General features: G+C 37.2%; 1 protein-coding gene across 2 annotated transcripts; it reads right to left on the reverse strand.

Annotated features, from left to right (window-relative positions):
• Window positions 1-700: 700 nt before the first annotated feature.
• On the reverse strand, window positions 701-13,653 carry CEP76 (centrosomal protein 76). 2 transcript variants are annotated; one of them, XM_054192891.1, is made up of 12 exons: window positions 13,488-13,653; window positions 12,505-12,660; window positions 12,083-12,164; window positions 11,482-11,706; window positions 10,223-10,408; window positions 8,311-8,408; window positions 7,500-7,628; window positions 6,834-7,025; window positions 4,768-4,934; window positions 2,672-3,005; window positions 1,518-1,735; window positions 701-1,054 (listed from the first exon to the last, which is right to left on the reverse strand). In XM_054192891.1, the coding sequence occupies exons 1-12, from the start codon at window positions 13,548-13,550 to the stop codon at window positions 916-918; spliced, it is 1,989 nt and encodes a 662-aa protein (XP_054048866.1). In that variant the 5' UTR covers window positions 13,551-13,653; the 3' UTR covers window positions 701-915. The 2 variants fall into 2 exon arrangements, with proteins under 2 accessions (XP_054048866.1, XP_054048867.1); XM_054192892.1 differs by lacking the exon at window positions 701-1,054 and having other exon boundaries at window positions 1,549-1,680.
• Between the last annotated feature and the right edge of the window lie 45 nt (window positions 13,654-13,698).

Raw genomic sequence — 13,698 nt, forward strand, 5'->3', positions numbered from 1 at the left:
TTTCGGATTCTTCAGCCTCAAAAAGAGATGGCTGAAATTCATGTGGTGAAAACCATGAGAACTTCTCCTAGCATGAAGAAGTCCAATTACTTGCCATTTCTCAAAGCATGAAGACTAAAAGACACTCGGCAAAATCACTATCAACACGTTTAAGACAAACGAAACCATATATGGATAATTGAGTATGGATTCGAGTGTTAGAATTGGACAAAATCATGAATGGTTGTTAAAGAAAATGGCCTGGTTACAACTTCTACCTTGGAAACTTCCTAAGCTAATGTCAGGAAAAAGGCATCGGGTTAAACCACTTTATCTAACCCAGCACAGCTAGTCACATGCTCAGGTATCCATGTCTTAATTTTAAACATTAAAAAAAAAAAAAACAAAAAACAAATCCATGAATTATTAAATTCATCTAATAACAAGATTACCTATACCTGACTGAACTGTTCTTAGAAGCTAAACGTAGAAGCGATTGCTAGATCCAAAAGAGGCAGAAATAAATTTTGTTGTGGAAAGGACACACGCTTAAATGTCAGTATTTCTGGATCTCGTCACTCTGGACGCTACACAGAGGACAGGTAGAGCAGACTCTCTCACCCTGGAGAGGTAAAACACACCTTTTCCTAAACAAATTCCAACACCAGAAGAGAAGCTAGTGTTTTATGCACACATTTTAGTAACTTGACTCACATTCCTGTAAGTATTAAAAGTAATTTTTATTAAAAATAAGAATAAATTCTCTTTATAAATACAATCATTACTGTGTACACAAATCTCTTCAATACACACACTGTGGTATTCAAAATCAGCGGCATTTATGTAAAATGCAATATTAGTTTTTAAATGGATAATTTTATGCCCACATACATTATTTTGCAGATCTAAAAAGGTCTGAATGATTTTTGGTTTTTTTCAAAGGACAGAGCGGTATTTACAAGCAAACATGATCCAAACAGCACATGCAGATTCAGGGTATGTAAACACTCGTACACGAACAGCAAGTCGCACTTGGTCTCCCCTGCAACAGACTACTTCTTCACAAAAAGGAGACCTATTTGACAAAAAGAAAAACAAGAGTAACAGATATTACTAAGCTATTGTTAGAATTTTCAATTACATATGTGCAATTTTTTCAATCATGTCTAACACTCAAATACCTACGTGTCACGAGTCTGTCATTACAAATAATAATATTGTTCTATAGAGCAGGGGCTGTTGCCTTGGAGGAAAAGAAAACCACCACTGATAATTTTTAACAAGTGCAGATAAATTAAATTAACTCCTCATTCTTTAATTTAACCCATGAGAAGCCTATCATCACAGAACTCACCAATGTAACATAAAAGCTCTGTACCCCATGACCCATTACATATACTACACAACTCTTCTTCTGCTTGTAATTTAAGGAAATTAATTTCCTTTAAATGCCATTATTAAAAAAAAAAAAAAGAGTTTCAATTCATAATTAAGTACTACTATATGGTTTTAAAATACATCTCTACTTTTAAACTTACCGAAGACATGTGGCAAATGCTCTCCTGGCATTTCTGTATACAAAATGGATAGGAAACCCCTTAAACGTGTGACCGTCAGGTACCGCTCTTCTTACAGCATCTTGAAACTCTTCATTTCCTGCAGAAATGCTTGTTGTACGTTCAAGCTCATAGGCTGCTAGTGCTGGTGACAACAGATAGGACAGATGGTCATCCCAAACAGTAGAAAGGCCAAGATCCTGTGAGGCAAGTCACAGAATGATGACAACCATGCAGAGTGAACATCAGGATACTAATAAGCTTGCATACTGCATAGATGCAAATAAATCCATGACAAATCTTTAATTTGTAGTTAATGGAAGTGAACCCATGAAGATTTGAATATTGATTCGTATACCAACCACAAGAATCAAAACACCAGCAACAAAATATCAAACATTTACCAAGAAATTAAGTTAGACTACTACCTCATATGTATTCAAGACTGCATCAGATTCGTGCTCTAAGAAATACTTGCCACCCCAAAGGCTGAATATCATGTGGTGAGATAAAAACAAAAACAACGAAAAAACCCCATTAAAAACAGACATAAGCTAATAGGGATTTAAAAGATCATCTCCTTCACATCCATCACAGGAAGAATCATTTCTGGCACATTACGTCTTGTAAAATTCCTGGTTAAGGATGAAACGAACTTCTAGAAATACCTTCTAATTTTGTAAAGCACGCAGAGTGAGATCACAAAAGGTAAAAGCCTGCTTTTATCTAGAGACCAAAACCATTTGTGATGGGCAAAGCCCACTAACAACCAGATCTGATCTTCCCAGCTCTTTCACAGACCACTCATAGGTAGTCTGCAGGTGCCAGAAATGTGAAGATCACAGACCTAGAATGAGAGGCAAAGGCAGAGCGGAGGGAACAGCCCATGCATGTGGATACAGAATCACTGCTGCAATTAGTAAGTATGATGTCTAAACTAACTCAGTACAGTCTTTCCGAAGAATTTTTCGGTTATTTCAGTTTTCACATATCACATTTCTGCAAAAGCTGATGGAAAACACATTGCAAAAATACGAGTACGTGAACTAACAAATGGCTATCCAAAACAAGTATACAGTGAAAACGTGCACCTTTATTACCACAACAGATCAATGACAATTTTTAAACAGCATTACCTTTCTGTGTTCAGAGACCAGTACTCTCAGCTGCATTTCTATCTCGTTGCTTGCTACCGCAGCATCTAGTGTCGAAGCACACAGAGGAGGAAAAGGGGGAACTGAAGATGTTGTTCCAGGGGAACATACAGATTTTATTGCTTCGCCGCTCATGGGTTTCCATTTAGATTCATCGTGCAGGTCAAACACACAGACCTCCACAGCGTCAGAGGGCTGACAATTTCCAAAGAATTTTTGATGGTTGAAGATACAACCAATCGTGCGATAAGGATACAGTGGCTTGGGTTGTTCAACCAGTGGAGGGTCATCAGGGTTGATAGGTCTGTGGATGTACCTAATCAAAAACATTCAACTTCTTACTAAAACAGCGTATTTGAAGGCAAGGTAAAAATACTTAGATGGGAACAGGTATAAGCCATTTCTCCCTTTAAAAATATAAGCCAAGTTTGTCAACATTTTTTTTCCCCCAAAATGGCATTCATTTATCTACAGAAAAATAATTATACACATTTTGGAAGCATAACCTACAATGAAATAATACACCACTTTTTTCTTTAAATCTAGAAAAATAACCTGATTAATCAAGCAGATATTCAATAGCAATTAAATTTTGCAACTACAGCAACATACCCATACAGTTTGCCGACTATTCATCACATTTGGAGAAATACATCTTCAAATGCTAATCACAGGATACAAAAAAAGTGGCAAAACAATTGCTTATTTTCAACACTGGATATTAATCAGCATTTTTCACAAAGCCAAAAGTCTTATATTCAAATACATAGTCCCACTGTGCTACTACCAATGCAACTTGAAGCTATGTATTACAAAAGTTATGTTTCCGAAAGTAACGCTTCAAATAGCACTAGGAAGTATAATGGGAACATCATCAGTAAAGAGGACGTTCTTTTCATTGAAGTTTGAAGCATTTTTTAAATTTTTATATAAAAATTGGGACTGAGTACTATTCCATGCACTTGAGCAATAGGACATGCAGAGTAAGAAGGGAAAGAATTTTTAACAAACAGGTTCCAGAAGCTCTGGCATACAGAACAGCTACATACACCCTTCTAAAATGACTCAATTGAGAGAAAATCTCAGACAACTTTCAGAGGTTTCTGCAGGGGAAAAAGTAACATAACACTGATTTCACAGATGAAATAAGGAAAAAAAATATGGATTTCTGTGCTGGTTTTGGCTGGGGTAGAGTTAATTTTTTTCATAGTAGCTAGTATGGGGCTATCTTTTGGATTCGTGCTGGGAACAATGTTGATAACACACTGATGTTTTAGTTATTGCTTAGCAGTGCTTACACGGAGCTAAGGCCTTTTCTGCTCCTCATGCCGCCCCACCAGTGAGTAGGCTGGGGGTGCACAAGAAGTTGGGAGGAGACACAGCCAGGACAGCTGACCCCAACTGACCAAAGGGATATCCCATACCATGTGATGTCGTGCTCAGTATATAAAGCTGGGGAAAGAAGAAGGAAGGGGATGATATTCAGAGTGATGGCATTTTGTCTTCCCAAGTAACCGTTACGTGTGATGGAGCCCTGCTTTCCTGAAGATGGCTGAACACCTGCCTCAATGGGAAGCAGTGAATCAATTCCTTATTTTGCTTTGCTTGCGTGCACGGCTTTTGCTTTACTTATTAAACTGTCCTTATCTCAACCCACAAGTTTTTCCACTTTTACCCTTCCCATTCTCTCCCCCATCCCACCAGGGGCAAGTGAGCGACCAGCTGCGTGGTGCTTAGTTGCCGGCTATGGTTAAACAATCATGTCAGATTTCATCTCCTTCTTTAGAAATGATGACAGTGATAGCATCAATGGCAATCAGCTGCCATAAGACACGAAACAGTTGCTATACTGTGTTAAAGCCACTGAAAACTGTATCACAAACTGTTGAAATATTTCACCTTACACTGAACCAGTTATTTTCCAAACAACAGCAGTACACGGAAAAAAGATTCAAAGACATAAGCCTTTGATTACATGACAGGGTGTAAAGATAAAAAAAACAAAAAAGCAACCACAAAAACAGCCCACGCAAACCTCAATATACATTGCTCAGTTTTCTTATATTCCTTTTACTCACCTATGTCCTGTTAAGCTCTCCCAAAAAGTAATTGTTCCATCAGTGCCACAAGTCATTACCCAAGTGTGGGGGACTCCTTTTGCTTTTGTTCCAGCACACACAAAGGCTTCCAACCCAAACCCAAGAAGAAGACTGCACAGAAGGTTAGCATGATCTTCACAGTCACCCTAGGCAGTAAATATTAGTAAGTTGGTTTCAGTATCAGGCATGGATAAAATGTTAAAGAAAGAAAATAATGGTATTTCTCTAATCATGATTTAACAAGTTGTTTCCATCCTGTTTACCTAAAGCACATATCAGAAGTCAGGATTTTAAGGTTTAAACTTGACAAGTTTTAGTTTTCTCTAATAGAAAAAAACGTTTAAATATAGTAGTATCTTCTAATGATAGACTATTTATATTTTTTATTCAAATATACTGTCTGATTATAAAGATACCTTCAAGTAAACCAAAACCAGAATCTATTGACTCGTAGAGACAAAACTAACATTCTAATTAAAAGCCAAAATGTACATAAGACGAATACCTGAGGTAGTGTTAGAAATTACACAGTATTTTCACATAGTTAGAGAACTTAATCACTTAATAAAATGTAATTCTATTTTAATTTTACTGTCTTGAATGTGCTGTCAAAGTTCAGAAATTAAACAAAGGTAAAACAAATGCCCCCACAGATCTAACTGTGCAACAACTGAAGGTCATGGGTAGTTGCATTTCCTTTCAATCAGGAAAAAAAAGAAGTTCCCTTCACCAGTTTATTGCTACCACTGGTAATTCACAGAAATCAATTTCTGAATGTGATGTGTAATATTCTTTTTATCTTACGTTCTTCACAAATGTTAGTTGTAAAGTAAGAAAAAAAAATTCCTCATGCAATGAAGCCTTCATAATACAAAGCACAGCATTCAGAAGTAGAACAGTACAGCTCTTTAGACAAATACTACTCAGAATGTTGAAAATGTAAAATTCAGTGTTCTTGGATGTATCAGTTCATCACTCAGGTAACACAATCTTCCTTTACCACAAGGGGAAATATCCAGAGAAGTAGGTTTAAACAAGTTTCTGTTGAACCTGTGTTCATTTAACAATGCCACACCACTTTCCACAATTAATAACGGTCCAGCTGTTGTCTCAGGGGCTAAATTCAGCTATTTTCTACACAGTTTTCCAGTTCTGCCTTGGACAAAACCCTTTCTTTGTGCCTCAAAACACAACGGTCTTCAAACTCAAAGTCATGATCACCACCTCCACCTGAAAGCCAGTGGGTAGCCAGTGGTGCCTTTATATGGTACTGGTGCATGATGTGATATTCAGAGACAACAGCTAACGTCTGTTCTGTGTGTTCTTTGAGACAGGTCTAAAAATTGGGATACAGATCCTGCTGCCAAGAAGGACAGATCTTTTCAATACAAACACCTCAGTGAGATTGTTTTTGAATGCAGAAGTATCTCAGTGGCAATGAAAAGCATCGAGCACTCCAAAGAGGTATTAAAAAGGATCACTATTACATCTATTCATATAACAGAAAAACTATAATCCAGAATGAGTTACAATTTGTTTCAATTTATTATAGACATATACAAGTGTCAGATCACTAAGAACTAGGCTGAAACTTTTTGTGAAAGTCCCTATCTTGCAAAAAATAAATGCAAAGGCTATATTTTAGCCCATCTAAAAAAAAAAAATCAGGTTTTCAAAAGAGACTTTTCCAACTCTTCCTGGATTCATCTCAAATTTAAATTAGTGGCCTGCACATTAGCAGGGATTCACTGAATAATTATATGGGATCTTAGAAAAGCAAATGAAGAAAAGCAAGCTCATTGTCAAACAGATGTATTGATAAATGGACCCCAACAGTAGCAGTAAAGAAAGTCTGCTACAAAGTCTGCTACAAAGCCTTCTTGTCTACTTAACAACTGTTTCTCTTTAAAAAGGCCTTAAACAATATTGTAACAGAATTCTCCAAACTTTATTTAATCCATGTTTTGCAGCCTGCTTTAAATTACTGACTTCAGTTAGAACAGGACGCCAACTCTATTGTGTCACACAAAGACCATTTCACATACCTTGTTTCTAGATAAAAAAGCAAGAAGGGTGCACCACTGTTCTTGTTTGCCACCACCTCCTCCAATGACAGGAGCTCTTTCATAACCCAGGACACTGACAAATCGCGCTGCTTGTCTAGGAGTGTCTAGTAACCGGCCTGCTCGAAGTGGTCTGATATATGAACATACTGGACGGTTTACTCCATTTTCATCCTGAACATATAAAATACAGTTATTTGCCAGACACGCAAATGTAATGAAAGATTCGTCTTAACCTAAACTGTCTTTTTTGCTACAAAATTTATTCTCCCTGAAAAAAACATCACTGAAAAATACTAAGACAAAAAAATCTTTCTAGAATTAGACACAAGTCCATTAAGGCCACTTGTAATGTATATTCATTCAAGGAAATTACTAACTCTTCAAGGAAAAGACTAAACAGGCTTTTTTTATCACTTTGTGCATGGGAAGAGGTTGGAGGAACCCTTCTTTCTGCATCATGCTATTGAGTTTCAATAGAGATATAGAAGTTCGATCCTTACAAATTTCATTTTTTGCATGATACACCACATGTAGCCCTGACCTGAATGTAACCACATTATAAATCTACATATAAACTTCAAAATATATCTAAAAATAAAGAGATAACTTAAAGAAAGGATTGGTCTACTTGTAAAATTTACAAACCTGTGCAAAAATCTTTACTAGCCTTACGTTGTGTGTAGGCCTTATCTGGAGGTACTCTCTCCACCACTGTTTAGCATATACAAGAAATAACCGTTCTTTTTCTGCTGTTTTCTGACGTTCCAAAGCAAACTGCAGGTAAGAAAAATATAACCAATCACACACATATTAATTCCAAACAGGAAAAAACCCACATAATCAGTAAGTACATGAATGCCAAATTGGGTCTACATAAAATAAAGCTAAATATTTAAAGTGTGACACACAAATGCTGAAGAACAGTATTTTTAAATGAAAAGCCAATGAACAAAAACCTCAAGCTACATTTCTTATTTATAGGTTCATATATCAAGATTGACTGAAGTAGTGTTCATCTTAAGCGATGCATTTCTGCACAGAAGGATTGCTCAGCTTTTGATGTGTAGAATATCTGCATGCACCCTCAGGACAATATTTACTGTCTTTCCAGGCAGAATAGCTGACTTGAAATTATTATTTCAAACGAGAGAGAAAGAGCAAGAAAACTTACACTGCCTGGAGAAAATTAGGTATATTGCACCTGTCTTATTTTTCTTCCTAAAGTTTTGATACAAGTAAGTAGAAAAACCACCAAAGTGATATTTCAGATAAAGTAATGTTCAGTATAACCAAAGTAATTTTAGAAAGGTAATCATATTTAAATTTAATGGGAGAAAAAAAAAAGGTTTGAACATTCAATTCAAAAACCTACAGCCCCCAACATCTACATAAGTAATTCTATACTGAACTTCCCCCCCAATAAAAGAATAAGTCAGCCCTCCCTGAAATGACTTACTTGAGTATTAGTTACTTCTGGAGACAGCGTCTTATTAAGCTGTGGATACATTTCCAGTCTGATGTTTAAAACGCCAACAGAAACCTTTGATTCTGTACCTTTGAACCAAAATAGATTTTGATCAGTTCTCTCAATTTCATTTTACTTAGGACACTTCAGCCAAGCAGGAGCAAATAATTAAAATCAGTATTTTAGCTACATAATCACAAAAAATAACTAAACTTCTTTAAATATCTGCAAAATAAGCATCTTATTTACACTTTAAACTCAAATGAGGCTGTAAAAAAGCATAATCTAGCCAAAAATATAGACATCTAGATCAGTTAATTATCCAAGGCCCTCTTTGCAGCCAGTACAGGGACATGAGATGAATGGCATTTAAAAACATTTAGAATAGACATCTAAAACAGAGTAGGAGAGTCACACACTGTCAAAGTGCCTATTCCTACTGACTACGCAGGTAGCTCAAATATAAGTAGTTGGAAATAAGTGAAGCTCATCTTCCTCAAGATACAGTTTATTATAATGGACACAGAGTGCCATACAAATAATCAACTTAAAGCCAAACCCAATAAACAAACGAACCACGAAACCCCACAAACCGAACGTTGTTGCATACTGCTGAAACTTTAGAATTAGATAAAGAAGCGAGAAGCATTACAAAACAACAGAGAGACTTGATTATAAGCAATGCAAGCAACAGAAGCCTCACACAGTAGTTTGTCTATTTATCTGAGATGGCAGCATGCTTTGATGTTCTTGATGCATTTTGCACAATGACAAGACTTCAGAAGAGGAGAAAAAGCATTGGATTTACTTGATTGATACTTTATTACTTGGAAAATAGCTAATGATAATTACATTTAACTCCTCCCATCACCCATTTGAGTATTAAACTCAACTTATTTGTTATGCACTTCCAAGTCATTATAAATAAAAAGCTCTCCATTTGAGAAACTACCCAAACCCATATTGTTTACTGAAGTTTTTTCAATAGTCAGCATTTCCAGAAGGAAATTAAGCTAACAAACATATTAGCAAATAAGCTTACTAGATTTGTGTTCACCAGATAAAACACTGCACACACACACACACAAAAAAAAAAAAAGCAGGCAACAGTGATAACAATCAGGAATAACTTACATAGTATATCCAATCTTCAAAATATTTTTAAAGTATAATTTAATCTTTTTTGAAACTGTCAAGAACTGCTCACCTACCTAAAAGGTAGAGAAACTGTGATAAAGAATACTCAAACGACTCATCAGGTGCTGGCAGACCAAACTCTAGGATGGCTAGCGCCAGAAGTCATGATAGATTGAGTCGTAGATCTAATTTTTACCCTCTAAATCATAATGTCCTAAAAACTTTGGTTGGAACTCCTAAACAGCGGAGTGGGGACAAGCGATACACAAAAATACACACGTATACTAACGGCTAAGCATCTAGGCAAAGCTGTTCAGCCCTTCTGTCAGAAAACATGCTTTCGGCTACTGGAATAAACGGCAGCACACCAGAGATCATTTTCTCCAGCAGCTGCTAATTTGCTATGAAAGGGACACAAACTAGATCTTACTCTTCAGTGCATGGGTCTGATATATTCCTGGAGATTAATTGGTAGACTTTTGTTCTGTTTGTTTTTGATAACTTATCCAGATTTTTCAGTAAATCAGCAGTGAGAGTTCCCAGACATGGAGACCATTATTACAGAGGATCTGGAATATACATTTGTAGTATTTTGGTAACAGCAAAATCTGATCATTAGCCTCCTAAACATTTTCTAAGGACACTTCATAGTAATATATGAATTGAACTAAAATTAAACTACATCATAAATACTGCTTTAAGCTTATAAGCAAGCTCAGTACCCAATATTTTAAGTCATCATTACAGCCTTGTTATTTATTCTTACCTACACCCAGGAGTTCAACAGCAATATTTGTTACGCCATTCTCTGCAGCCAAGACAGATCGCCACTCCAAGAAATAGGATGCTACTAGTGTTGTCTCACCAAATGTGTCTGTTTTGATCAGAACTATATGCACTGGATCACATATAGATAACATAGTAGTTGCATCCACCATTTTACTTCCATCACCTGCCATTATTAAACCAAGATAAAACAGCAAGAATATTATCATCCCAAGTCCTCCTCAAAAATCAAAAAAAGTATGCATTTACATTCATTGCATACATTGAATTTTAAGAAAAATCTCATATCCAGAAATGTAAGCAATGATCCCATCTTAAAATCAAACTCAGTTTAGGACACAGCTAGAGAAAGATTACAGTTAATTTACAGAGGAGATTAAAAAGATTTCTATAGTTGAATATTCCAATGTAACTGGTTCAACTACACAAAAAAGAAAATGGAATTAGCATTTAAGAAAATAAAGAATATTAAAGCACCATTAGGTAAAAACAATTGAAAAATATTCTTTTAATAAGTTGGAATGTGTCAGGTCGATTTACTATACATTAGTATTCAGAAAACAACTTTCACTATAGTTAAACTTGACCCTGTGATATAAACCACTCCATGAGCAGCAGAACTAACAAAGTCTGGTTTTCATTGAATTTGTGGTATATTTGCTCCCTTCCCCAAGTCCAACTGCAATAACTCTGGGTTTCTCTCTGTACCCTGATAATCCATAAACTACCCTCAATTTCTACAGGATTCAGACAATATCCATAATCTTTTCATAATATGTTTAGCTCCTACCATGTTCCCTGGCTATCAGCAGAAGAAGGGTAATACAGGCTGTGGATGACTGACTCTTCTGCAGGTGTTTGCCAACCGGTAGACAAAGCGAACTCACACTGAAGTTCTTCCTTCCATGTGACAACAATCTACATTCCCTTCTTCACTCATCAGCACAAAGTTCACGAAAATCACAGCCACCTTAGTATCTCTTACCATCTCTTAGACTATCATCTCACTGTCAGTTATGGATATAGTTGGTCAAATTCAAAAGTTATTTTAGAGTCGAAAAGAAGAGTAGAGAAAGATTTACAAGTAGCATAACCTAATACAGTAATCAGTTTCCTTAGGAAAACGTGACAAAAAATAGGAAAGAAAGCCACTAACTATTATCAAACGTATTTCACAGTAACTCCGCAGTCAGGAAAAACCCCCGATGGCAACAGCTTTAAACGCACAGTATTCCTTACCTCGGCTATCCTTGTGTACTTCAAGTAAAAATCCATCATGAAAATCTGGCTCACAGGCACAGGGGACAGGTTTAGAACGGAAGCGCTGATTTCGAAAATGTAAACACAGAGTGAAGGTAGAACAGATTTGGCCAGGCAGAGGCTCCGGTTCCTGAAGATGTTCCAGAAAAGCTTTTCCACCCAAAACCTGAAGGTAAAGATACCTCCGTGTTGGGTCAATGTTAGCTGTAAAGCGTAGTAATAAAAACGAAGAGACCACAAACAGATCTTAGGAAGCACGTTAAATATCAATTAACTAACAGGAGAAACTTTTTTGAAACAATTACTTAGGAGAAAGTGATTGTAAAACATATGGAAGAGATCTTAATGTAAAATAAATAAAATTCTAAAAAAACAGTCAAATTTTATGTGACACTAATTTCTGCTGCTTACACAAATTTGCTTCCTCTAGGTAAGCAGGAAAAACATCTCTTTCTCCACATTTTGAAGGCTATGAATGATTCCAGTTCATACTGGATCACTAATTCAGAGTTCAGTAATTACAAGCTTCAAATTTCTCTCAAAACTACAATCCAAATATTAAAATAAATAAGCAACATACTTTTTTTCAGAACTGGTGGTTCTCTGTCAACAAAATGCGTTGATGGTTTTGGAGCTGAAGTCCCCTCCTTTTCATTCACATCCTAGAATTACAATTAAGACTTTTTAAAGTGTCAAGGGATGAAACAGTGCTCTTCCCACAGTTTTCTAAAAATTAAAGAATCCTCCATTTCAAGTGAATGCCATTCCTCAGGTATGCTCCCTTCTAGTACTTGAGATGCAATGAAATTGAACAAATACTTTCAATGTAGTATTATCATTAAACCAATTTTAATAAGTGCAGGAAGCTGTTCTGCTCCTAATATGTCACAAATCACTAAAGTCATTACAAACCTTTAGAAGTAGTGCATTTTCACTTTGCCAAAACACCAAGTCAGTAACAGGAATAAGCAAAAATATTTTCACTTTTGAAAAGCTACTTACAGTTACAAATTTAAGTTCCTTCATAACGTCATCAACGATTCCTCGTTGTCTTAAGGCTTTTATCAGATCTTCTGTGGATAACTGCTGATGCTCAGGTGCTAACTCGTCACGTATAGTCTCTGCAAGAACTTCTCTTATCCTGCCATGAACATCCATCTGAAAGAAAATTCACTATATGCTACAAATACAAGCTCTTTAAATGGTATTAACTATGATTAAACAGTCAATCTATAAGATTAAAGGTGTTCTGCTAGAAACACAGAAATAACTACACCAAAACACTAATCCTTTCAGAACTAATCAAGCAAGCCGCTAACCAAAGCAGCTCTAACAGTTAAAAAAACTCATGAGCATACCAAACCTGAGCATTTTCACTGCTCTTGACAGCATCCCCTGCCTTGAACTTCCCTCCTTACAAAAAGGTCTGCAAATCCATGAATTATAAAACAGTCACTGTTTTAATTTCTTGACTCCCTCAAAATTCAAACTTGGGAGAATAGTTTCTTATTTTTTAAGGGAAAAAGTACACCTTTATATACGTGTAGGGAAGGCACAAAAGTAGGAAGTCTCCCTTGGAAGCTTCCCCTATGCTTAAAGGTAAGTCAGAGAATTTCTGTCCTTCATGTCAGCTGCATGCACGGGTTTGTGAAGCTGTTTCGCACACAGGAAGAATGTTACGGCCCCAGCCTTAACTGTGAAATACTTTGCGATATATGAGTTAAAGCATTCTTATTTATTTCCCCGTCAGTCCAAGACCTATTCTAAGAAGCTCGCTCAAAACACAAAGAAAAAACCCAACAACAAACAAAACACCACAACAACAAACAAAACACCACAACAATAAAAAAAAGTCCTCAGGATGCTCAGAGCCTCGGGCCTCGCCCCCGCACCTCCCCCGCTTCGGCCGACACCGGCCCCCCCACCCCACAACTCCTCCCCCGGGGCTTCCCCCCCGGCAGGAGAAGCCGCGGAGCTGCCCCCACCTTGACCAGCTGCTGGTGGATCATCTGCTTCAGCTCGGAAGCTTTCTCCGGCGGCAGCGACATGGCGGCAGGGCAGGAGGAGAGCGCAGCCCCGGCCGCGCTTCCCGCCGCGGGAGGAGCGGGCGAGGCCCCGCCCCCAACCGCCGTTCCAACGGGCGCGGGCAACGGCCCCAACTGCCTGGCGCAGCGCGAGGCGGGCGGTTACCGCCGT

The sequence above is a fragment of the Rissa tridactyla genome, chromosome 2 (genome assembly GCF_028500815.1).
Source record: "Rissa tridactyla isolate bRisTri1 chromosome 2, bRisTri1.patW.cur.20221130, whole genome shotgun sequence".
Taxonomy (NCBI): domain Eukaryota; kingdom Metazoa; phylum Chordata; class Aves; order Charadriiformes; family Laridae; genus Rissa; species Rissa tridactyla.